The 27,151-nt window shown below is 44.3% G+C and overlaps 1 protein-coding gene across 36 annotated transcripts in view; it reads right to left on the bottom strand.

Moving 5' to 3' along the window:
- PPHLN1 (periphilin 1) overlaps positions 1-27,151 on the bottom strand; it is a 104,939-nt gene that overhangs the window by 77,328 nt on the left and 460 nt on the right. For 11 of the 36 annotated variants that reach the window (XM_051850942.2, XM_051850947.2, XM_051850943.2 and 8 more), the window contains exons 2-5: positions 24,984-25,155; positions 17,411-17,502; positions 7,209-7,373; positions 4,635-4,696 (exon numbers count right to left, since the gene is read on the bottom strand). In XM_051850942.2, coding sequence (XP_051706902.1) covers positions 4,635-4,696; positions 7,209-7,373; positions 17,411-17,502; positions 24,984-25,101 — 437 coding nt within the window. In that variant the 5' untranslated portion in view covers positions 25,102-25,155. The remainder of the gene's footprint in view (positions 1-4,634; positions 4,697-7,208; positions 7,374-17,410; positions 17,503-24,983; positions 25,156-27,151) is intronic. The other 25 variants (XM_051850946.2, XM_070049674.1, XM_070049675.1 and 22 more) reach the window with 6 other exon arrangements.

Raw genomic sequence — 27,151 nt, 5'->3', positions numbered from 1 at the left:
TTCAGAGGATCTCCAGTTAGACTCACAGCAGACTTGTCATCAGAAACCCTGCAGGCTAGGAGGGAGTGGCGAGATATGGCCCAAGTCCTAAGTCAAAAAAAACTGTCATCCCATAATATTATATCCTGCAAAGCTCTCATTTGTGAATGAAGGTGAAATAAAGACTTTTCATAACAAACAAAATTGATAGAATTTCTGACCATTCGCGCAGCCCTGCAAAAGATGCTTAAAGATGTGTTATACACAAAAACACTGGCATCAATACAAAAGAAGGTAAAGAAAGAAAATCTCTCAGTGAAAGAACAAAGGAAGTTCAAAGCATAAATTAGGAATATCTTGGAAAAATTGGCAGGGCAAAATCATTACTTATCAATAATCACCTTGAATATAAATGGCCTCAACTCTCAGTCAAAAGGCACAGACTAGTTCAAAAGATTAAAAAGCAAAACTCATCTATTTGCTGCTTTCAAGAAACACATTTTTCCAAGAAAGGCACAGGCAGGCTGAAAGTCAAATGTTGGAAAAAGATATTCCATGAGAACAGAAAACCAAAGAGCTGGCACAGCCACCTTAATATCAGAGAAACTAGAATTTAACAGAACAAATGTTAAAAGAGACAAAGAAGGGCACTGTATAATTATCAAGTGATCAATTAAACAGGAAGATGTAACTATTATTAACGTATATGTACTTAATTACAAGACACCTGGCCTTTTTTTTTTTTTTTACAGGCAGAGTGGACAGAGAGAGAGAGCAAAGGTCTTCATTTGCCGTTGGTTCACCCTCCAATGGCTGCCATGGCCGGCGCACTGCGGCTGGCGCACCGCGCTGATCTGAAGGCAGGAGCCAAGTGCTTCTCCTGGTCTCCCATGGGGTGCAGGGCCCAAGCACTTGGGTCATCCTCCACTGCACTCCCGGGCCACAGCAGAGAGCTGGCCTGGAAGAGGGGCAACCGGGACAGAATCTGGCACCCCAACCGGGACTAGAACCTGGGGTGCCGGCGCCGCTAGGCAGAGGATTAGCCTATTTATTGAGCCACGGCGCTGGCTGGCACCTGGCCTTTTAAAAGAAACGTTAAAGGATTTAAAGAGAGACTAGGGGCCAGCGCGGTAGCTTAGTGGTTTAAAGTCCTGGCCTGAACCGCAGGCATCCCATATGGGCGCCGGTTCTAGTCCCGGTTCCTCCTCATTCGATCCAGCTCTCAGCTATGGCCTGGGATAGCAGTAAGAGATGCCCCAAGTCTTTAGACCCCTGTACCGGTGTGGGAGACCTAGAAGAAGCTCCTGGCTCCTGGCTTCAGATTGGAGCAGCTATGGCCTTTGCGGCCACCTGGGGAGTGAACCACTGGATGGAAGACCTCTCTGTTTCTACCTCTCTTTGTAACTTTGTCTTCCAAATAAACTAAAGTAAATCTTTGGCCGGTGCCACAGCTCACTAGGCTAATCCTCCACTTGCGGCGCTGGCATCCCGGGTTCTAGTCCCGGTTGGGACGCCGGATTTTGTCCCGGTTGCTCCTCTTCCAGTCCATCTCTCCGCTGTGGCCTGGGAAGGCAGTGGAGGATGGCCCAAGTGCTTGGGCCCTGCACCCGCATAGGAGACCAGGAGAAGCCCCTGGCTTCTGGCTTTGGATCAGCACGATGAGCCGGCCGCAGCGGCCATTGGGGAATGAACCAACGGACAAAGGAAGACCTTTGTCTCTCTCACTGTCCACTCTGCCTGTCAAAAAAAAAAAAAAAAAAAAAAAAAAAAAGCAATGACTTCATTACCCTTGTGCTAACTGTTGAGGAACAGCTTACTATATTGTTCCTTTCTTTGAAAGGAGGAGAGAACTTCCACTTTGCTTATGACCCTGTCTGTTCTCTCTGATCTGTGACAACTAACTGAACACCTAAAATGAAACCTGTAGAAGTGAAACTGACACTGTGAGAAGCAATGACTTGATCAGCCCTTATCCTGTCAAAGAACAGCTTACCATTTTACTCTTTTTAGTATTTTCTTTTTCCACTCAATACCATTGGTTGAACTCTTTATTTAACACAGAATTGTTCTTCTGTGTTTAAATCCACTTGACAATTGATCCTTGTTAAAAATAAGAGTGAGAATAGGAGAGGGAAGAGATGTACAGTTCAGTACACATTCTCTCAACTTTACCCCTGTGGATGACGCTAGAAACTTGCCATGAGACTCCAAATCCCATTAAGTCGGGAGGTACCAATGCCATCTTATTGGTTAAAGTGATCAGTTAAGTTCATAACTGATTATACGGATAGGATTAAGTGTTAAAGGGATCACATAAACAAGACCAGTGTCTGTTATTAATAATTGATAGAATTAAAAAGGAGAGAACAATCCAACATGGGAAGCAGGACATACAGCAGACACACAGAATGACAAATGCCCTGAACAACATTCTGGCCTCAGAATCAGCCCTTAAGGCATTCGGCTCTGGCTAAAAAGCCCATGAGAGCATTGCAGGCATGGAAAGTCAAGACACTGTGGCAAAAAATGACCTACATGAAAGATCTCTGTGATGGAGATTCCTACAGAGAAAAGGAGCCATCAAAGAAGGAGATATCTTTCTCTGAAGGGAGGAGAGAATTTCCATTTTGATTATGGCTTTGTCTAAATAAAGTCGTAGTTTGTGGACTCAAGAGGCTTCCACAGCCTTGGCAGCTCATGGCAAGAGCCTCGGGTAATTACTGATGTCATAAATCAGAGTGTCAATTGTTAAATCAACAACGGGAGTCATTGCGTACTTGCTCCCCAAGTAGGACCTCTGTCCTTAATGAGTTGTGCTATGAGAATCAACCGTAAAACTAGTCTTCAAACAGATACTTTGTGTGTCTGTGTCGGTGCAAACTGTTGAAATCTTTACTTAGTATAGAGTTGATCTTCTATATAAAAAGATAATAAAAAATGAATCTTAATGAAGAATGGGATGGGAAAGGGAGTAGGAGGTGGGATGGTTTGGGGGTGGGAGGGCAGGTGGGGAAGGAAGAACCACTATAATCCAAAAGTTTTACTTATGAAAGTTATATTTATTAAATAAAAGCATTCTATTAAAAAAATTAGCTTATCTGCTCCCAGGAAAGAAAACCAAGGATTCTGACTGGAACCACACTGACTTCTTCACAATAATGACTTTTCCCACCACAGCTTTCAGGTGCTGCCCCTTTTGTTCCAGTCTTCTTTCATGTCCTTTAGAAATTACGTGCAATTTCAGCTGCATAGGTCTTCCACAATTTGAGGATTAATTACTAGCATTCATTATATTTTCATGGTATAATGTTAAAAATTTTACTTTCTACTTTTACTAACAGTTGACTTTATTGTATTGAACATTGCTATTTTGGGAATAGTTCTAACAGTTTATAGGCTTTCTTGAAACTTCTGCACAGTTATCATTAAATAGTTCTTTTATTTTTTTTTCATCTCGCCCTTAACTACACCTTTCATTCTTTTTCTTTTCTTACTGTGGGGGCTAAGAGCTTCCAAAATAATGCTGCATGAAAGGTGTGACAGCAGATGTCATTGCTTCCATTCCAATTATAAGCAAATGGTTGTAATCACCATACAAGGCAGTAAACACTTCATTTATCAGTTCATGGAAATTCTCTTTCGGTCCCAGTTGCTGATAACTTTTCAGTAACCACTGAGTGCTGGATTATGTCACAGCATTTTCTCAGCATCTGTTCTCTCTAGTGCTCCTTTTGGGAGAAAGTCTGCATGGGTTCTGAGTGGCGCTGCATATACTTGCTGTGTATGCCAAATCGCACATTCTCACTATCCAGACACTGAACCATTTCTGTGGCTGCTTACAGAGACAACCACATTGGTCCAAGTGCCCACAGTGTGACCACACCCAGCTGCTTGCAGCCATGCACAGGACCGCCTTGCTTTGTACTTGCTACTGAAGGTAGTGCGCTCCAGACCCTGGATCCCTCAGCGGCACTGCATCCCACTGCGTGCACAGGCACACTGCTGGGGGAGGCCACGGCCACACTGCTCTGCTGCCCCTGTGCTGTGGACAACAGACTACCACATTCTGCTGTCTACTTGGGGCAACTCTGGGCTTACTTCAGTGGACTCCCTGAGCTTTCTGTGAGGTTGGGGTTTTTTTCCTGACAGTTCATCAGAGATCTTTAAAGAGTTCCCATAAGAACTTCCAATACTACCACTGTGACATCATTTAACAAACAACTGGCCGCCTTAAATCTGTGCATTGCCTTCCATAATATAACAGAAGGAAATGACATGTTTTCACAACAGAACTTTATTGATCAGAATAAAGCAACTAAGAGAGCACCAAGTAAGAGGATCTGTTTTCTAAGGATGCAAATGTTTCCAGAACGATACTGAGAAAAGCGCCTTACACTCTAACTAAGCAAGCCTGTACCTCATAATGCACAAATTAAAATCACCTAACAAGCTGTAACAATGTCATTCAAGTATTGAAATATATCTCGTCATTTCCACCTTACAAACACAGTCACAAAAGAAATGTAATGCTTGTTACTTTCAAAATGTTCAACACTAATTAAGTAATTTCATCTTATGTGCTTTGAGGTTAGATTTCAACAGCATTTCAGTGAGTCACCTATCAAAGTACTCAGGTGCTGTTTTCCTCTTCCTACCTGTATTCAGTCTGTCTGCTTGCAGAATGGTCATCTCTCGTCCACCGATAACCAGAGTCATCCTGTAACATGAAAATTACTCAGATGTTTATGTACATTACATTATATGGACAAGAAGCTGTATCATCAGTACTACCGCAAAATACTACGAGCAATAGAGCATCAGGGCAAAAAACAAATCCCTGTATTTTCCCAAGCTTCACAGACACAAAAGAAAAAAAGAAATTACAGCAAGTCATCTACTCAACAAATAAAACAGAACTGCGATGCCACTGTACTAAAAAGCTTAAATCATGATAGAGCCAAACAGCCAAAGGCACATATGCCAACACTACAACAGTTAAGAGCTGTTTGAGGACAAAGGCAAAAATCAAGAAAACATTTCTCAAACCTTCATGTTACTTTCCTACTGTCAATTGCTAAGCAATTTCAGGTTCAAGTCCAATGAAGAACTGGCTATTTTCCCACTTTCCTTGCTCAAGTTTTCTTTTCTCACCTTATCTCCCATTAAAAACCCAAACTGTACTCAAAATAGAAAGAAACTGTCACTAATGACAAGCTACATTAGAGCAACACGTGGCACTAATTTTAAAGGTAAGAAATGAAGCACATTTTGTCCTCCAAGACAAACGTTACTTGCAAATGTGCATGAAAAGAAACCACACAGTAATCCATACTCAATCATTTTCAAATTATACAGGGGCCAGCGCTGTGGCATGGTGGGTAAAGCCACCGCCTGCAGCACCAGCAGTTCATATGGGCGCTGGTTCGAGTCCCAGCAGCTCCACTTCTATCTGGCTCTCTGCTGTGGCCTAGGAAACCAGTAAAGGATGGCCCAAGTCCTTGGGCCCCTGCACCCGCGTGGGAGACCAGGAAGAAGCTCCTGGCTTCTAGCTTCAGATCAGCGCAGCTCCAGCAGTTGCAGCCATTTGGAAATTGAACCATCGGATCGAAAACGTCTCTCTCTCTGCCTCTCTATAACTCTGCCTTTCATAAATAAATAAATCTTTTAAAAAATTAGACATATAATACTTGTACAACCTGTAAATTTCTTAAATCAGTAAAATGATTCAGTTAAATATTATTTTCATCTCTCTTTGGTCTCACATACACTGTTCTTATGTAAGTAAGAAAATGAATCCATCATTTTCTTTCTCAACACTAAAATATAAACAAGACAAAACAAAAAACTCAACAGCTATAATCGAATAGAGGATCAAGTAAGTAGTTTGCGTTATACAACTGAATTCAAGATAAGAATCAGTGTCTCCAGAGTCTTAGGAATCAAAATGTGCTTGTTCATTTCAAAGACATTTAAACAGAAAATGTATAAAGCAGGAAGACAAACAGAATCTGCAACAACAGAGAACAACTGTAGATAAAATACTATTAGAAGATTTTAGGGGCAAAAAAAGTCATGCTCATGAGGTTTCAAATACAAATTCAACCAATACAAAACTCTGTCTATACTGAATGGCCACAAAGGATTTTTCCCAAAAAAGCTAATGTTTATGCAAAGGCCAAATCATTTCTCCAAGACTACTCAAAGAATGGCTCTGATGACAAAAACTCTAAGATATTGCAGTGCTGATTTTTTTAAACACCCAACCTCTCTTCCGAAAGGAACTGCATGACATTTAAAAACTGAAGATAAAAATAGATTCTGTGAAAAGAAAGCTATAACACCCCAAACCTCAAAGAGAAGCACAAGCAAACAGCGAGTTTCTCATTACCAATTTAGAACTGTTACAGGTCACTAGTGCATGTACCAGGAGCACTGGACTCCCAGATACATCCAACCCGAGTAAATCACCTTACCTCCATCTCTTCAAGCAAGAGGAGGAACACTAATGCCACAGCCCTTGTGAGGTCAAATCTTACTAGGCACTGTGTTTGAACAGGAACTATTAATGGCCTTATAACAAAGTAGGCAAAGGGGAAAAGAGAAAAGCAAGGAATAAGTCTGGCAGAAGAAATGTTTAAACATGCAAGCCAGGGCAGAGGAACTACATCAAAGAATAGTTGCAATCCAGATTAATAACATATCACTGCAACATTAAATATGCAAATTATCAGATTAACAATAAGTGCTGCTAACATTGTGGAAGCCCATAATACATGACAAACTGAGTTAGTAAACAGATTTAATAATTCTAACAAAAACTGAGTATTAACCCAGCTTCACCCATGGTATTTTATCAGGATGAAGACCACTGTTAAGTAGGCACATCCAGTAGGAGACAGGTGGTACCACCTGCTCATCACTTGTTAAGGACCATGGCATCCCATCATTTTTATACAGCTCTGCAAATCTCTGCCAATTTAGTGGGTAGAAAAGCAGCCCAGGGGACTTAACTTCATTAAGGTAGAACTAACCAGGGTGCTGGCTCACTTTTTCAAACACCCCAAGATGTGTGACACTAGTGCCCATCTGACAGCCCAAAGAGGCAATTCAGTAGAGCATGACAGGGAGTACTGATTCAGTTGCTTTCATAGCCATCATATTAATCTTCAACACACGCAAATTTTAAACTATAAGAACGAACAGTTAGTACACGGGGGAAATTTACATACTCCTCTGTGAGGCGGACCACTTCTTCGATCATGAGAAAAACTGCGGCCCTCGTCATATTCTCGGTAATCAACATGACTGTAATATCTATTGTAGCTTCCTTCACCAGGTCTGTCTAGCAGTGGTGGTTTCTTTGGCACAATATTAACTACTCTACGGTAGCCATCCTAAAACAGACAAAAAGAAATATATAAAATCACTAATTTCTCTGTTTGGCTTTGGAACTGTTTTTAACAAGCAAAGGAGTTCTCATCCTTAATCAAACAGGATAAATGTATAAACAAACAAAAATACATTAATGAAATAACATGCATGTAACTAACATTAAAGTCTTCACACGGATTAAAGGAAATTAAACACTCAGGTGTACAAAATAACATGTAGCAATGCATAAACCAATCATAAGTAAAAGGAAAATTATCATTTTAATAAAAATAAACTTGAGACAGTAAAATGTTACAACAGTTCTATGCCTACTTGCCTAAGAATCTAGGAAATAAAACAACGTAAGATAGCACACACATTTTGTCTATGTTTAAACTACACTGTGTGGAGGAAATATAAATACAAGATTTGGACACAAGCAACAATAAACAGGGAGAAAATCTTGAGGTAGAAAAGTCAAAAAGGAAACAGTCAGTGCTTCTCAAGCAGCACGAGAAGAGTGCTTGTGCCTCTACCGGCATGGAAGCAAAAAAGAAGCTGACACAAAATCTGGACCAATCTTCCAAGGACTGAGCTAACATTTCAACATTTCAGCAGTGACGTTTTGTGGAGCTTTGGGAATTACAGCAAGAAACCGGGCAAGTAGCTGCTGTCATAACTAACAAAAATGATACCCAGCCGAGAAAGAGCTGCCAAAGACGCACCTGTCATCTGTTCTTGGGCATGCATTGTGCATCTATCTAGCAATAAGAAATGAGATGTTTAAAAATGTGAAAGCTCAGGCCGGCGCCGCGGCTCACTAGGCTAATCCTCCGCCTAGCGGCGCCGGCACACCGGGTTCTAGTCCCGGTTGGGGCGCCGGATTCTGTCCCGGTTGCCCCTCTTCCAGGCCAGCCCTCTGCTGTGGCCAGCGAGTGCAGTGGAGGATGGCCCAGGTGCTTGGGCCCTGCACCCCATGGGAGACCAGGAAAAAGCACCTGGCTCCTGGCTCCTGCCATCGGATCAGCGCGGTGCGCCGGCCGCGGCGGCCATTGGAGGGTGAACCAACGGCAAAGGAAAACCTTTCTCTCTGTCTCTCTCTCTCACTGTCCACTCTGCCTGTCCAAAAAAAAAAAAAAAAGTGAAAGCTCAGTGTTAGATGTAATGAATACGAGTTTACTGATACGGCAAAAAACTTACAAAATCGGAAAGCTCAATATTCAGTGCTGGTTGCCATCCTAAGTCTCAGTGTTACCAACTGTAATACGGAACTAATACTAACACATTCCTCCTTGAGTTGCTCTGAGGACTCAATAAAACAAAGTAAAAAGTGCTTGGCACAGTAGCCAGCACACACCAAGTGCCTACGTGCTCTTTGTTCTGTGACTACCATCTGTACAAGTCTACCGAAAACATTAAATTCTAAAAGTGTTTCCCTAGACATTAATATCATGTACATTTGCCTAAGGGTAGGATTTTTTCAGTGACAGGAAAAAAATAAAATCTACAGTTTGCTAGAAAGTAAAAATGACCTAATTTTTTTCTAGTAGGAACAGAACATTAATTGTCCCACAAACAACACCCAAGCACTCACCAACGGCTCCCCACATCACACCCTCTGAGGTACCATGACTGTCAGCCATGCACAGACAGCTCCTTGCCGCAGATCCTCAAGGCAGTGGAATAGGAACATGAACAGTAGGTGGCAGCTCGCTGCCTCCCTGCCTGATGCTTCTCCCCTCACACCTTGAAGCTGGTGTTCATTACCACCATACCAGTGTTTACATTTTTATTATAAATATACTACTATGTATAAAGACAATCTACTTTATTTTGGCTTTATTTTTATACTGCATAAATGGTATAATGGCTAACATTCTTTTCCTAAGGAATTAAAAAGTGGCTTTATTCTTTAGCACTTTAGATACTAAAATGTATGAAATACCCTAACTTCACAGAAGATCTGTACACAAATGACTAGAATGGCATTTTCTTCTAAAAACTATCCTACAGAGATTCCAATCATATGTAAACAAACACTGAGCTTCAAAATATGATACTAAAACAAAATTACAATTTGCAGCATTTGCAATTCAAAATGTCTGTTCATAACATAAGAGTAAATGAATTCTCCAATTCCAGAAACACTAAAAACTCCTTCCATGACAACCTTATTGCACATGTTCATTTGCAGGGATGCTCTCAAGGGTGCCAGCTTGTCTCATCCCAGGTGGTCTATTCCCATCTTCAAGCAAAAGTGGTTTTTGGAGTACAATACATAAATGAAAAAAGTTCAAAGAAGGAAATTCAACTCACATTTAGTCATGCATTTTAACAACTGTTTTTTTTTTTTTTTTTTTTTTTTTTTTTGACAGGCAGAGTGGACAGTGAGAGAGAGACAGAGAGAAAGGTCTTCCTTTGCCGTTGGTTCACCCTCCAATGGCCGCCGCGGCCGGCGCACCGCGCTGATCCGATGGCAGGAGCCAGGAGCCAGGTGCTTTTCCTGGTCTCCCATGGGGTGCAGGGCCCAAGCACCTGGGCCATCCTCCACTGCACTCCCTGGCCACAGCAGAGAGCTGGCCTGGAAGAGGGGCAACCAGGACAGAATCCGGCGCCCCGACCAGGACTAGAACCCGGTGTGCCGGCGCCGCTAGGCGGAGGATTAGCCTAGTGAGCCGCGGCGCCCGCAACAACTGCTTTTTTTCCAACCATTAATTAAAAAATGTTCATTTGGAGGCCGGTGCTGTGGCGCAGTGGCTTAAAACCCGAGCCTGTAACCCAGGCATCCCACATGGGCACCAGTGCAAGCCCTGGCTGCTCCACTTCCAATCCAGCTAATGTGCCCAGGAAAGCAGCAGAGGATGGCCCAAGTTCTTGGGCTCCTGTACCCACGTGGGAGACCCAGAAGAAGCTCGGCTCCTGCCTTCTGATCGTCTCAACTCCAGCTGTTGTGGCCTTTTGGGGAGGGAACCGGTAGATGGAAGACCTCTCTCTTTGTCTTTACCTCCCTCTGTAACTCTTTATTCAAATAAATAAAATCAATCTTTAAAAAAATGATCTTTTATTCAGATGGCATAATAAAAATTCTCAAATGGCAGTTCCTGTACCTGGCAGTGCAGATCAAACTGGCACTCCCTGTGTGTTCTAAGTGTCCACATACACCAAGTGCATGATAGCATCTCGGCTCTTCAGAAACCTAATTGGAAAGGCTCTGCGAACAACGAGATCAAAGGAAATGAAGATGACTCTGGGGGTCTCTACAAGGCAGGACTGTATTTTCACGGCTTCATATCACAGCCAACATAACACTTAGGGATTTATTTTTCTTTCCAATAAAATCTACAAGTTGCAAGGATTTTTAGGATTCCTCTTTCCACATTAAAACATCCACACACAGTGTATTACCTGTATTGCCAGTCCTGAAAAAAAAAAAATGCCATCACTGTTTGAAATTCATATACAAAATTTATATTGAACTGCAAAAGCTTAATTTTCCTTTCTAAATGCTAGCACAAGTCTTAAAGAACTGCTATGTTATGAGCCTCCATTTTAGAAATATTTTGGGAAATAATTGCACCATTACATATAAATGAGAAGTAAAACTTAATGGCTTATAAGAATATCTTAAAAAGCTAAGGTTAACATGGTCACTTTCAATTATTTAAAATATAAACTCAATTAAATTGAAGCATTTCTGATATTCCAAAAGCAGGTATCTTTAGTTTGAACATAAAATCCAATTTATTTCAATGAAATAAATGATCATTTCCTCTACTCATTATGGAAAACATCTACCTATAAATTAATATGCATAATGTGTATATACATCAGTGATTAAATATCCCTATGAAAAGATCAGAATTTTCTGTGGATGTGACTAAATTTCCAAGAAATATGTTCATAAATAAATGGATTTGGGCTGGCGCCGCGGCTCAATAGGCTAATCCACCGCCTGTGGTGCCGGCACTCCAGGTTCTAGTCCCGGTTCGGGTGCCGGATTCTGTCCCGGTTGTCCCTCTTCCAGTCCAGCTCTCTGCTGTGGCCCGGGAGTGCAGTGGAGGATGCTCCAATCCCTTGGGCCCTGCACCCGCATGGGAGACCAGGAGAAGCACCTGGCTCCTGGCTTTGGATCAGCACAGTGCACTGGCCGCAGCACGCCAGCCGAAGTGGCCATTGTGGGGTGAACCAATGGAAAAGGAAGACCTTTCTCTCTCTCTCTCTCTGTCCACTCTGTCAAAAATAAAAAAAAATACATAAATAAGAAAATAAAAGAAAAAAAAAATGGATTTACTCTTCCGAAGTTGGTAATCTGTCAGACCAAAAATAAAAAGTAAATGTAGCTAATTTTTAAAAAAAAGGATCTGCTTCATTTAACCATTTATCTACTCTGCTAGGATGTACAAAGCAGAAACACGCACATAAGTACTTTTTCGAAAAGTCACGCTTCCCTGAAATTACACTTTCCGATCTGTCGTTATCTTAGGCGCAATCACTGCAAGACTCTGGAAGGTGATGGAATCAGCCGTGTGCAGGCTGCTATGCCAATGAAAATCTGATCAGAACAAACATACACCAAAGGAGTTTCGCAATTTAGAAATCTGAAAAAGGACTGTGTTGTATCACGAAATAAGCAGTTATTTATTAATTTGCTGTACCAGCCTGTTATGAAAAATGCTTTCATTTCAGTAACTAAAAGCACCAAATTGGTTTTACTTTGATTTAATATACTTCCCACATGAATGTTAAATTTTATAATTAACTAGGTATAAATCATGTGGATTACTGTTTCTTTAAAAATAAATCTGCCACCCATTTTAACACAGAACCATTTTATTTAAAGTAAAAATGTTAATTCTTAAGCTTCCCTATGACACATCCTTACCTTTCGGAGATTAACTGAACTATTTACTAAGCCTGCAATATGGCATCAAGGGATTACCTCACGACAGTCCAGGGAAGGGAGGAGCGGCCTGGAGTTGCTAAGAGCTGCAAGGCTGCTGTCTCACCTGGGAGTTGATTACTGTGCTCCATTTCATACACTTAGTCTGCTCCCGTATGCAAAATCAGACAGCTGAAACACACTCACCTGCCTGCCACACATGCAGTTAATGGTTACTTCCCTTCACAACACAACACAGCCGTGAGCTTACCGAACCCTGGTGGACCCACACCCTGACTCCATGTCCCGCTGCCGCACAGTAAGCAACCACACAACAGGCATGCAACTGTGCTGTTCACAGAAGACACTTGGCGTCACAAGCTTTGCACAAGGCACTGTGAACTAACCAACTCCACGACACAGCTGGCAGACTTGCTTTCCTATGCTTTGTTAACTTCCTCACTCTCATCCCTCCTAGATGACAGGCATGTCTGTGGCAGCTCTTACTAAGTTAAATCACTCACTTACTCTTCAATAAAATACCGGCATTTCTGTTTCAAGTCCCCACGGCTTCTGGGCACCCAATTCTCTGAGTACTGACTTGATATCACAAAAGGAGAATTCTACACTTGATCTCATGTGGCATATTGTAGTCAAAGAGCAGAAACAATACAAATGTACTAGAAAATGCCTTAAGGCCATATATATAAAGTTTATAGGAAACACAATTGAGTGTTTTTGTTTAGACTTGGGTCCTATCCCCAAGATCTCTCTCCCAGTCCCTGCTTCCTCCTCCAACTGACACTTTCCTAGCTAGTATGGTCTATTTTGGAACTTTATATAAAAGATAATATACAGAAAAAACCTTTTGTGTCCAGCTTCTTTCTTTCATCATTGTGTTAGTGAGCTCAGCCATGCTGTGGGAGCTGGCAGGAGTCCACCTTGTCTCACTATGCATTCCTCTCGAAACCATTGGGCATCAGATGGACACTAGCTGGAAGCTCACTGGGAGGCATGTTAGCATGAGGTGCCAAAATGGGTTATTAACTAATAAGAGATGATCTCAGCTGTGCAAGTACAGATTTTAAAACTTTTAATAAGCTGTTTTTAGCAGATCAGTGCCAGAAACTTTAACTTTATTTACATTTCCTGATCTAGTATCAGTTTCAAGGATTCAGTAGATTCATCTGACTCAGATATGAATAGACAGTTACTTGTTTCACATAAAGGTAGGCAACAATACACAACATTAATAGCAGGATGTTTGACTTTGTCACCAACAAAAAGCAGATATTTATGTCACAGCTGCTGCAGATACCTCAAACTCTCTATCTGTCCACACTTGCCATGCCTTTTTCTAGCAATGAAATCTCCACCATGTGTTCTTGATATTTAACGCAATACTAAAATAGTACACCCAACTGTATCACAACCTGGTTTGGAAAGCCTCCATAATCATATTCAAATCTAAGAGGTCGTCTTTAAATACCACTGAAAGAAATGTGGGTACAAGAGACAGAGGGGTCACTGCCAAGAGCCATGGGAGGGAAAAAGGAGGTTTTCAATCATTCACCAATAAGACCAGGTCAAGCTCATAAGAAAAAAAATGAGTGTTTCTCAGGAATGAGGGACACTGGGAGACAAGAGATTAAAAAACTGCCAAGGACTGGCTAGGATGAATGAAGAAAAATCTAATGGAATCAAGAGACATGAAGCAGCACAAAGTATGCACAAGTTCTGAGTCCATAATAGGGGAAAGCAACGCAGGTTCTGAGAGCTGAGGGCACAACAGAAAAAACCCATTGCACATCACCACAGACACACAAGTGGCAATGAAAAGAAATGGAACTGATCAGTTTTTACAACAGGCTCATTCATTGACTTTCCATCACCTGCCACCATCCGTCATGGTTACCTCAACTGCCATCATCAGCAATTTCAACCTCCATCTAAATAGGCTGGCACTGTGGTGCAGTGGGTTAAGTCACTTCTTAGGATGCTGTCATCCCAATGAAGTGCCAAGTTTGAGTCCTGGCTGCTTTGCTTCCAATCCAACTCCCTGTCAATGCACTTGTGAAGGCAGCAGATGATGGCCCAAGTACTTGAGACACAGCTACACATGTGGAAGACCAGGATGAACTTCCTGGCTCTGACCTTTCACATGGTCCAGTCCTGGCTGTTGTAGCTATTTGGGGAGTGAACCTGACTCCTCAGCTGGCCACAACGGCTAGAGCTGCGCTAATCCAAAGCCAGGAGCTTCTTCCGGGTCTCCTATGCAGGTGCAGAGGCCCAAGGGCCATAACAGAGAGCTGGGTCAAAAGTATAGCCGTCAGGACTTGAACAGGTGCCCTTATGGGATTCCAGCAGCACAGATGGTGGCTTACCCACTACACCTTAGCTCTGGTCCCAGAAAATTGTTTTAAGTATCTGTGAAATGCAATATTCAAAATTCCTAATGGGGTACTGTCCTAGGTGAGGATGGGGGTGGTACTGGGGAAATGGAGGAGATATCCTAGAATATTAATTTCTGTTTAAAGATTTATTTATTTATTTGAAAGGCAGAGTTACAGAGAGGCAGAGGCAGAGGCAGAAAGGTCCTCTATCCGCTGGTTCACTCTCCAGATGGCCGCAATGGCTGGAACTGTGCCTATCCGAAGCCAGGAGCCATGCACTTCCTCCTGCTCTCCCATGTGGTGCAGGGGGCCCAAGGACTTGGGCTATCTTCTACTGCTTTCTCAGGCCATAGCTGAGAGCTAGATTAAAAGTGGAGAAGCCAGGACTCAAACCAGCACCTATATGGGATGCTGGCACTTCAGGGGGTGGCTTTACCCACTACACCACAGTGCCAGCCCCAGAATATTAATTTAAGGGCTGTTGTGGCATGGTGAGTAAAGCTGCCACCTGCAATGCTAGGATCCTATATGGGCACTAGTTCAAGTCCTGGCTGCTCCACTTCTGATCTAGCTCCCTAAGGTGCATGGAAAAATGATGGAGGATGGCCAAGTGCCAGGGCACCTGTATCCACATTGGAGACCTAGAAAAGCCTCCTGGATCCTGGCTTTGGCTTGGCCCACACTGTCGCCATTTGGGGAGTGACTCAATGAATGAAAGATCTTTCTGTCTCTCTGTCTCTGCCTCTTCTGTAACTCTTCCTTTAAAGTAAATAAAAAATAAATATTAAAAAAGCTTTAAGAAAGTTTTAATCAAATTTATGATTAGAAATATAGTCTGTTAGTTAACTGGAAAGAAATGACATGCAGGACAGTAATAATTAAGTCTGCCCACTCTGAAATATGATGGACCTCTACAGATTTTCATCTTAAACCACTTGAGATCAACTCTAACCTGAGTTGTACAGCCCAGACCAACTTTGAACTCTAAGTAGTTTTAAGATTAAATGATAGGGGCTAGTTCTGTGGCAAAGCAGGTAAAGCCACTGCCTGCAGTGGCAGCATCCCATATGGACTCTGGTTCATGTCCCAGAGGCTCCTCTTCCTCTCCAGCTCTCTGCTATGGCCTGAGAAAGCAGTAGAAGATGGCCCAAAACCTCGGGCCCCTGCACCCATGTGGGAGACCTCGAAGAAGCTCCTGGCTCCCGGCATTGATGGTGCAGCACCAGCCATTGTGGCCAACTGGGGAGCGAACCAGAGGATAGATGACATTCTCTCCCTGTGTAAATCTTTCAAATAAATCTTTTTAGAAAAAGAATTAAATTATATATATATATATATAAAAGTTAAAAAAAAAAACCCTGACAAAGAAACAAGTATCTGTGCAATGTGTATACAATACCACAACCCAGGTCCTTGCTGCTCACAATGGGTACACACAGAAGTCAACATTCTCCAAACTCTCTTAGGCCCATCAAGGACTCTAGGGGAAACAGAAAAAGTTGGGGCCGGTGCTATGGCACAGCGGGTTAACACCCTGGCCTGAAGCGCCGGCATCCCATGTGGGCACTCCACTTCCTGTCCAGCTCTCTGCTATGGCCTGGGAAAGCAGTAGAAGATGGCCCAGGACTTTGGGCCCCTGCACCCACATGGGAGACCTGGAAGAAGCTCCTGGCTCCGGATTGGTGCAGCTCCGGCCGCTGCAGCCAACTGTTAACTACTGGATCAAAGCCCCCCCCCCCCCCTCTGTGCAACTGTGACTTTCTAGTAAAATAAATCTTTAAAATAAAAACAAAACAAAACAAAAGGAAATAGAGAAAGTTCACAGAAAAAAATGTATCAGAAGAAAATCTACGCATGCATTTCAAAAACACGTGCACCAAAACACACACTCTTCCAAGTCTTCTCATATAAATCAAGCTCCAACTACACGCTTGGCACTAGCAGTGCTGGGAACACTTAAGCAGAGCATCGAGTTTCTTAGAAAAAAGGCCTGGCCCAACACTCCCAGTCCTCAGTCACAGAGCCACAGAGCCAAGCAGCAGGACAGCACCCCAGAAGCCAGCTGAGCTCCAGCCCCCAGGCCCCTCACATAGTGGCCAGACCGCTGATCACTCAAAAACACACCTGTCACACCCTAACCGGCGATGCTAACATGACCATGCTCTAGGTAAAGAGACAGACATCTTTTCGACAAGTAAAGCCAATCAGGGCCAATGTTTGATGCAGCAATTAAGACGCCAACTGGGACATCTTATGGGTTCAAATCACAGCTCTACTCCAATTCCAGACTCCTGCTAATGTGAACCCTTGGAGGCACCAGGTGACAGCTCATGTGACTGGGTCCTAGCCACCAACATAGGAGTCCCTAGAGAAGGACTACTGTGGCCCACGTGGGAACTGAATCAGCAGACAGGAATGATCTTTCCCTCTCTTTAGAATAAAAAAAAACTTTTTACATAGCCTATTTTTACAGTAAACAGGTGGCAGATGATGGTGGAAGAGGTTGCTCGAATACTTAACTGATGAGCCGATCCTAATAAAACCTAAAACTTTCTTCACAAATTACATTCAACACAAACTCTTCACTTCAAAACTTTGAACAAGAAATACAAAACAAATTCTCCACTTAAATAAAATGCTGCCATTTATTTTCAAACTTTTGGGTTTATTTTAGGGAATAAGCTCGATCTATTTTTAACCTCGAGTAGTAAACTCCTGGAACTTGAAGAATTGTTAGCACACCTAGCTTGGCTGTCACTTAGACAATCTACGTGTGGGAGTAACTTACGCCAGGGTGACTGCGAGGAGGTACCCGTTCTCTTGGGAGTCTCTCATAGTCATAGCGTCCTTCAGACCACATCTCATCTCTTCTGTAACCCACTGCAGAAAGAAGGAAGCCAAGAATTACGGGTTTGACATGACGAGGAACGGAGAAGACAAGAAGATGATTGCCTTCCAACAAATATTTTCCAGAACCCTTGAGGGGGAAAAACCCAAGTGACCAAAAGGAAGCCAGATTTTCAGGCACTGCTTCTTCCACACAATGCTGGGATTCTCTTTAATAAAAAAATAACCAGCCGGCACAGCGGCTCACTAGGCTAATCCTCCGCCTGCGGCACCAGCACTCAGGGTTCAAGTCCCGGTTGGGATGTCGGTTCTGTCCTGGTTGCTCGTCTTCCAGTCCAGCTCTCTGCTGTGGCCCGCGAGGGCAGTGGAGGATGGCCCAAGTGCTTGGGCCCTGCACCCACATGAGAGACCAGGAGGAAGCACCTGGCTCCTGGCTTTGGATGGGCATAGCGCCCGCTGTAGCGGCCATTTGAGGAGTGAATCAACAGAATGAAGACCTTTCTCTCTGTTTCTCTCTCTAACTCTGCCTGTCAAAAATAATAATAATAATGCAGAGTTCCACTTTGCATTTTTCAAGGTTATTGTTTTAAAGCTTAAAAAATTGTTTTACAAATTATGGAATTATCACAAATATGTACTTCTTCATGCTCATGCACTGAAAACAAAAGATCCATTTTAACAGACTATCTAAAAGGCTGACCAACAAAACTAAAACTCCTATTTCCTCGTGAATGGTCTGCTTGACTTCAGTGTTTTGCTTTTGTACATCTTTAATGCTACGTCTCCTCTCCGTATGTTCAATGAAATAGCTTCAACTGAAAAATGTGTTCAATGGACAACCATACAGAAAGAGACTCAACAAACCATGAAATGACAGCCATCCCCAACACAAGCCACTCTTGATCTTGGTTTACATGCTTTCAATTTACCTTAATGCAAAGACACCCTCATAAACTCTGAAATGAAAATGTGTCAGCACTTTTCAGATATGGCTTGCAGAGACAGAGGAAAGTATCTGCCTTCCATGGAAGTGAGGAAGGCTTCCTACTCCGAGAGCTGATGCACCGTGGGTAGAATGCAGACACAGTGAGTGCAGAGTTCCGCATGCAAAGACAGAACAAACAGAAATGAGCACAAGAGAAGGCAATGAGCAACCAGAGACTGGGGTCAGGCACAGGAACCCAGGCCACAAGTCAGTAAAGGACTCAACATGGTGAGCCCGGCCAGTCGAGTTCCCCGGCATCTCTGACCCTTATCATTGGGATGACAGCATGACATGGTTAAGGTCACTTTATCTACAATATTAAGAGTGCTGGCGGGGCCAGTGCTGTGGCATAATGGGTAAAGCCGTCACCTGCAGTGCTAGCATCCCGTATGGGTGCTGGTTCAAGTCCTGGCTGCTCCAGTTTCAATCCAGCTCCCTGCCAATGCACCCTACTGGCCAGTATTATCGGGAGAGGGGAGCTGAGGGGAATTCCAGGTCTGGGGCAGAAGGTAACCACCACTTCCAGGTAATCCCAGACCCACTGAAGCCCACCTGGCCATCATAAATTCCCTAAAGAGCAGGGCATCTTGGAGCAATCAAAGAATGGTCACAAGCTGCCCCTGCCTTGCTCCTTGCTCTGCGCCCTGTAATAAACACCTACTTTCTACCATCACCTGATGGCAGGACTGGTTTCTGCATGTGGGCAAGCAACCCAGGGTTTAAGAGTGCTACATCAACACTTCTAACTAGTTTGGGGTGTAACTGGGTAACACGGCTCTAACTTCATGTTCCAGTCCAGGCTATTCCACTTCTTTATTTTTATTTATTATTTTAACTTATTTTTTATTTTTCGACATGCAGATTTAGACAGTGAGAGAGACAGACAGAAAGGTCTTCCTTCCGTTGGTTCACCCCCCAAATGGCCGCTGTGGCCAGCACACTGCACCCATCCCAAGCCAGGAGCCAGGCGCTTCCTCTTGGTCTCCCATGTGGGTGTAGCACCCAAGCACTTGGGCCATCCTCCACTGCACTCCCAGGCCACAGCAGAGAGCTGGACTGGAAGAGGAGCAACCGGGATAGAAATCCGACACCCCAACTAGGACTAGAACCCGGGGTGCCAGTGCCACAGGCAGAGGGTTAGCCTATTGAGCCGCGACGCCGGCCCAGTCTGTTCCACTTCTGATCCAGCTCTCTTCTAGTGTACCTGAAAAAGCAGGGGAGAATGGCCCAAGGCCTTGGGCCCCTGCAACCACAAGGGAGACCCAGAAAAAGCTCCTGGGTCCTGGCTTCCACCTAGCCCAGTCCAGGCCACTGCACACATTTGAGGGGAGTTAACCAGCAGATTAAAGACCTCTCTCTCTGTCCCTCCTTCTCTAACTCTGTCTTTCAAATACATAAATAAATCTTTTTTAAAAAAATCTATAACAGATAATATATATAAAAGGTCATATGCAACCTTGTACTGTTACTGAAACAATACAGAATGCATGTTGTATATCTGAAACTTTAATGTATGAAACAAAGAATACTAGGCTGTTGATAAGATGGACCTGCCAACTACAGCCTGAACTAAGGTAAGAGCGGGGCCAGCACTGTGGCATAGTGGGCTAAGCCTGTGCCTGTGGTGCCACTTCCTATTCAGCTGCTCCTCTTTCGATCCAGCTCTCTGCTTATGGCCTGGGAAAGCAGTGGAAGATGGCCCAAGTGCTTGGGCCCCTGCATCCATGTGGGAAACCTGGAAGAAGCTCCTGGCTCCTGTTTTCAGATCTGCTCAGCTCTGGCTGTTACAGCCATTTGGGGAGTGAACCAGTAGATGGAAGACCTCTCTGTCTCTTCCCTCTCTCTCTGTTACTCTGCCTCTCAAATAAATAAATAAAAATTTTCAAATAGAAAAAGATAGCAGTATAGGGAATGGGTGATTACAATCAAGTACTATAGAATTATTAGTGTAGAGAAGAAACTAACAAAACTTTAAATTCAACTAGCACCTTGTGATGGACACACTGGAAACCATTATTACTTAGTGGAATAAGCCAGTTCCAGAAAGACAGATATCAAATGATTTCCCTGATCTGAGGTAACTAAGAGTACCTAAAATGCAATGTATTAGAGTGAAATGGACATTCTGAGATCTGATGATTGTTTGTATAGCCCTTGTTACTCTTTTACTTAGTATAGAGTTAACTATAAGATCATTAAGTAAACTGAAAATAGATCTTCATAAAAATTTAGAGTGGGATTATGGGCAAAAGGAGGAAGAAGGGTGGGAACATGGGTGAAATGGCGGTAGGGGAAAGGTATCACTAAGTTCCTAAATCTGTATACATGAAATACATGAAACTTAGACAATTAAATTTAAAAAATAGCACCTTGTAATTTTCACGAACTTTAAAACAGCAGCCTTCTGAACAGCAGCACATTTACAACATCGCCCAGACTTAGGAAACTAATCCATCCCACAACCAACTAGCTTGACTGACACAGATACTGACTCCCAGTGTCGAACCACGCTATTTGTAATGCCAGCGCTCAAGTAGGTTCCCTCAAGTTAGCAGAGTCTCATGACCACCCCAGTTAAATTCTCGATCCCCACGATATCCACTCTGAAGAATACAACAGGAGGACCCTCCACATAATTACGCAAAGGACAGAACTGGAAGCCAAGGTGGAGAAGGCAAGCTCCATCTGGAAGCATGCTGTAACAGGTTCCAACTCAGAAAAACCAACTACCCCAAGGTGAGGCAGTTAATTCCATAAAGGAGCCTTCCGCATAGCATTCCACTGAGTGGCCTAGCCATTGTCATGTTAACGTCAACTGGGAGAGCAGGGAGGTCTTTCTTGGTTCAGCAAAGAGGTCAGGAGATCTACAAAACAAAGCTGTCCATCACACCATTCACATTTGGAATCCAAAGTCCTTTGGACAGGGCTGTTTCTTCTCCCATTTTATACTGCTGTAAGGGTACTCTGCATTTGGTTTGTTCAGCTTCCATTAAATACACTCAGGATTAAGAGCTTTCTCTCCTCCCCAACCATTCCTTTCACTTTCTAAACTCACCCATCAACTCTGATAGCCAGCCACAGCTAGTGGCAAAAAAAAAAAAAAAAAAAAAAAAAAAAAAAAAAAAAAAAAAAAAAAAAAAAAAAGCCACATTTAAGTTCTTGGTCCCCTGCCATCCATGGGGGAGACTTGGATGGACTTATGAGCTCCTGGCTTTGGCCTGGCCCAGCTCAAGGGCCATTTGCCAAGTGAAGGAACAGATGGATGATCTCTGTCTCTCCCTCTACCACTCTGTTGCTCAAATGAGTCTCTAAAAATAAAATATTAGATAATTTACAATTAATGCATGTTACTGACCCTCCTGAGAAACGTGCTGTATGAAAAGGAGCACCTCTAGGGTGCTCATTGCTATGCAGCCCACAGAACTGGCACAGAGTGTATGCTGAACATTCAGCGGGAAGGGGCTGGTGTCAGGGCCTAGTGGGTTAAGCTGCCGCCTGCATCCTATATGGGAGCAGGTCTGTGTCCTGGCTGCTCCACTTCCCATCCAGCTCCCTGCTAACTGTCTAAGTGTTTGGGCCCATTACCCATGTGGGAGGTCTGGAATAAGCTCCTGGCTCCCGATTTTGGTGAGGGCCAACCCTGGCTGTTGGGGCCATCTAGGGAGTAAACCAGGGGATGGAAGATCTCTCTCTGCAATTCAAATAAATAAACAGATCTTCAAATAAATAAATAAAAACACATCAATATTGAAAAGATGTTCCCTCTACATAAATGACTCTCATCTCCATTTCCATCTCCTTCCAGAAGCAATGCTCAGACACCCCCAACTCAGCAGCTCTTCAGGATCTCAGGTCACTCTGTCCCCTTTCCTCTCTGTTTTGGTGAGTGATAACAGGTACTCAAAGGCCCAACTTGGAAATCTTTGTCATTAAAAAATCCCACTTTCCACCTTTGTTTACTAAATCCAGTTATTTCTACCACCTCCGTAACACACTTCTTTGTTCACACTGTAGTTTATCCCCTGCACTCGCAATGGCAAGACAGCTCCCTGCCTTCTGGTGTCACTTTACCCACCCTGTCCCCAGGGCAGACAACAGCCCGCATCCATTCCACTAAAACACTGCTGAAGAACTCACACACTCCCCACAGCCCCACTTGGCTGTGGCTTTGAACTTCAACCCTAACCCCTTCTCCAACAGTCACCGGGCCCTCCAATCCTATCAAACCACTCATCTCCCCCAAAGTGAGCGACTGTTTCTCAACACCCAGTGTTAGCACAAACCTCCCTCTCCCTGGAACACCTGTCTTCTCCTCTACACTCTTCAAGACCACATGGCAGCTCTTACATTCTCCACAAGTTCCTCCCTCTGGAACCCCTCAAGACACTCTATTATGGCCGACTATATAATACCAGATTCTGTTTACTCTTCCCTTTCCCAGCCTCCTAATTTGAATTCCACCACGAAGAAAACTAAGCTGCTTGGGCTTAGCAGAGTAAAAGTAGTCACTAAATACTAGCCACATATATACAACCGGGTGGGGTGGGGAGTGTCACTGTGGCACAGCAGGTAAAACTGCTGTCTGCAGCACTCCCAGCCCATGTGAGTGCCAGTCCAAGCCCTGGCTGCCCCACTTCCGATCCAGCTTCCTACTAACGCACCTGGGAAAGCAGTGGCAGATGGCCCAAGTCCTTGGGCCCCTGTACCTATGTGGCAGACTTGGATGAGGTTCCTGGCTTCGGCCTGGCCCAGACCTGGCTATTGCAACCAGCTGGGGAACGAACTACTGGATGGAAGATCTGTCTCTCCCTCCAATTCTGATTTTCAAATAAATAAATAAATACAGATTGTTCACCTGACCACTTTCCTGTAGGAGTTTGTACCTATCATTCATAAAACTTCTCCCGACACTGGAAGCACGTCACTTTTACGCAAACGGTACCTGGACAATCTCTTAGCTCCAGCATGCAGGAGTGGGAAAATATTCTTCTACCAAGGGCCTCTGGACATTCTTAACATTCACGGGTCACATAAAATAGTCAACTTAAAAAATTGGCCTGCTACAGTTTTGCTGAATTTGGCGTCTCACTTGCCAAATATATGGCCCACAAGCCAAACGTTCTGCACCCCTAATAGCAATTTCTATTCCTGGCTGCACATGAGAACCATGTAAGGAGCTTTATAAAATACCACCACCGAGGCGCTGCCCACTGACATTCCTCAACAATCGGCACAGGGTGGGATCCTGACACCTTTTAAAAATCTTAACCTCATCTCAAGCAAGCAAGATCAATTGATCTACAAAGTAGGCTGGGAGCCAGCACTGTTAAGTTGCAGAGTGCAACACTGGCATGTCATATGAGCTACGAGCCTGGTTTGAGTCCTGGCTGCTCCTCTGCAGGTCCAGCTCCCTGCTAATGTGCCCGATAAAGCAGAGTAAGATGGCCAAAATGCCTGGGTCCCTAGCACCCACGAGGGAGACCTACATGCAATTCCAGCCCTGGCTGTTGTGGCTATCTGAGAGTGAACCAGCAAGAAGATCCCTCCCTCTCTCTCTCTCTCTCTCTTAGGTAACTATTTTTTTTTCAAGTAAGTAAATCTTTAAAAAATATGTAAATAAAAGCATGCTAAGAATATTCCTGACATCCTGAAATGAAACATTTACAATTTTAAGGGATAATTTGAATGTAAGAACTATGGGGCACTTTATTTAGTGGAAAATGTTTAAAATTCCAGCCAATTAAATCAAAAATTTATTTTAGAGTACAGTTTGCATCTTTGGGAAAAAACATTAGCATGGATATCAACTTAAAAGGTCAAAACACAGCTAACACCTGTTAGAATTCAGCACTGTTCTGAGCTCAGTGAGAGAAAAACATAGGCAGTGGTGTTAAGAAAGCTAAGAAAACGTTAACAGAATCTTCAAGTGTGGATGGATGGTAGTGAACACCAAGATCCAAGAAGAGCTAAAGGCAAGGAGGAGGACATGAAGTGTGTGACAAAGCAGATGGGCCTGGAATATTTACACAGGGGCTTGAGCACTCAGTGCCTCTCCAGTGAGCAAGAACTCGGCAACAGACTTCCAAAACACTGAATCGCTTTACCCACAGAACAGCAAAGAAGGAGGCGACAGCATCTCTCACTTTGCAGACTAAAACAGTGCCTCTGAAAGCTTACATTCCAGAGTCTAATGAAGCCGGGAGCAGACTGATGCCTGCACAACTTTGAAGACCCAACCCCACCATTATCAAAAGGGGCAAGAACACTGATCAAGGGCATTAAGTGACACACACACACACACAATGCTAGATGAGCTCCTTGTAGGTTTTTGAAATAAGATGAGGCAGAAAAGCGCCATTTCATATAAACCTGGCGGTACCCAAGATGGATTCGAGAAGGGACTGGAGGGGCAGTGAGGGCTTCCACGGTGTCCCACGTAACTCGGCATTTTTAAAGGAGACCTGAACGCTCTGCAAGACTTGTCAATGCTGTAAGGAGACTGGTTTTCCAGCTTCCTGCTAATGCGCACCAGGGGAAGCAGCAGATAACGGCTCAAGTACTTGGGACCCTGCCACCCAAGCAGGAGACCCAGACTGCGTTTGTGGCTCCTGGCTTCGGCCTGGCCCAGCCTCGGCTGTTGCAGACATTTGGGAAGTGAACCAGCAGGTGGAAGATCTGTCTCTGTCTCTCCGTCTCTCTGCCTTTCAAATAAAATGAAAATAAAAACATTTAAAATAGTATTTATTAGATTATTGACTATCCACTGTCAATGATCAACTGAAATTACATAAGTAGACAAAAATGCCCAATGTTTGCTTACGTATAATATTTACAAACTGATCTTATTTCGTATCTGCTCTTAACTGGCCAGCTTCCCCCAAATGCTTTCCCCCCATTTCATTCCCCCAAAAATCACTCAAATAATTGTCAATACCTATTCATAATGAGAACTTTTCCTGATCAAGAGTCCTAATAATTTACTAATCCTAATAATACCCAAATTCCCAATCCTCCACAAGCCTATCATATCACCTAATCCTGTTCATGCAAATCTCTCACAGTGGCCCAAAGGACCACACCCCGCCCTGGAGCGGTTCCCTTCCCAACAGGAATACCTCTTCCTATCTTATTCAACCTCAGCTTCCCCTCAAGGATTCTGCCTCCTCCCAAAACCTATGGTTCTCCACAAAGTCCAATATCTGAACACGGCCTGAGGGGCACAGGTTACTTGTATTTGGTTACATTTTTTAAAAGTGTGCTCAAGGGGCTGGTGCTGTGGTTTAGTGGGTAAAGCCGCTGCCTGCACTGCCAGCATCCCACAGGGGTGCCGGTTTGAGTCCCGGCTGTTCCTCTTCGATCCAGCTCTCTGCTACGGCGTGGGAAAGCAAAAGATGGCCCAAGTCCTCGGGGTCCCTGCCACCACGTGAGAGATCGCAAAGAAGCTCCTAGCTCCTGGTTCCCGATCGGCGCAGCTCCGCCCATTGCAGCCATTTGGGGAGTAAACCAGCGGATGGAAGACCTCTCTCTCTCTCTGCAACTCCGCCTTTCAAATAAATAACTGTGCTCAAAATTTCCAAACTTTTTATATTTGACATTTTAAAACTGTTAGGTATCACTTAAAGATTCTATGTTCAGCTTTAAAAAAAAAAGTTGCTCCGACATGAAAACTGGTATCATGCTCTCAGGAATCCAGAATGGGCTGTGGTGGAGTAGCACGGACTTCTACCCCAGGGTCTCACACATTCATTACTGTTAACTACCTGCTCTCTCAGAGCAAATCTTCAACACTGCAACTATTCTGGGACCACCTGTTTCCTGACAGCAAATGGATACAACAGTTACAATGGTGAACAAGGCAAAGCCGCCCTCCCCTCGCGGACTGGAGAGGGAAGGCGAGGAGACCAGCTATTCTACTGCGCCGGACTGGAAAGCCGGCGCGCTCCGAGCACATGGCAAGGCCCCCCAACTGCATCTACTACGCCAAGCTCGGGAATGGCCTCTAACAAAGCCACAGCTAACCTCAGATCTTCGGCATGCCTGAGAGTTATCCACAAAGACGCAGGCAGGGACAGGGAGATCCAGTGCTCCCGAGAGAAAAAGGCGCCTTGTAGCAAAGAGCAGAGTGCGGAGGATCTCTGGTTCGCTATGGCCGAATCCAAGCCCAACCCTGGATGCAGGTGTCACAGGAAGCGCCCAATGGAAAGGCTGGTAGGAGAAGCCCCGCTAGAGCTAAGACCGACAGCTGAACGCATCCTCAAGAGGCTGAATACGCTCAAGAGTTTGTTTAGCTGAGAAGAGAGCACAGTCCGGGCGTTCAGCGGGTCAGAGGGGGGTGCAGACGCAGCCAGGGTCCGAATCCAGGGAGAGGGAGCCCCAAACCGCAGGAGAACCAGAGAGTTCGAGGCCAGTGAGGACCACAGGCGCCGGAGAGCGAGCCCCGGCCGCAGCCGGTGCACGCGGGCGCACTCAGGCGCCTCCGTCTGCACAAGGCCCGGCTTCGGCCCGGATGGGCGGCGCGGGCTCCCGGCTGCTGGCGGAGTTAACTTAAGCACCAGAGACAAAACGCATTTTTTTCCTGATCTCGGAGAAGCAGCAGGGCGAGCCCGAGATGGGTTCAAAGGAGGGCACAGGCGCCAGAAAATTCCCAACGACGCGGGAGCCGAGCCGACTCGGAACCCGGCTCGTCCCAGCTGCTGC

Source organism: Oryctolagus cuniculus, chromosome 9, assembly GCF_964237555.1.
Source record: "Oryctolagus cuniculus chromosome 9, mOryCun1.1, whole genome shotgun sequence".
Taxonomy (NCBI): Eukaryota; Metazoa; Chordata; class Mammalia; order Lagomorpha; family Leporidae; genus Oryctolagus; species Oryctolagus cuniculus.
Note: the sequence above shows the minus strand (reverse complement) of the source record. Positions and strands in the feature narration are given on the sequence as shown.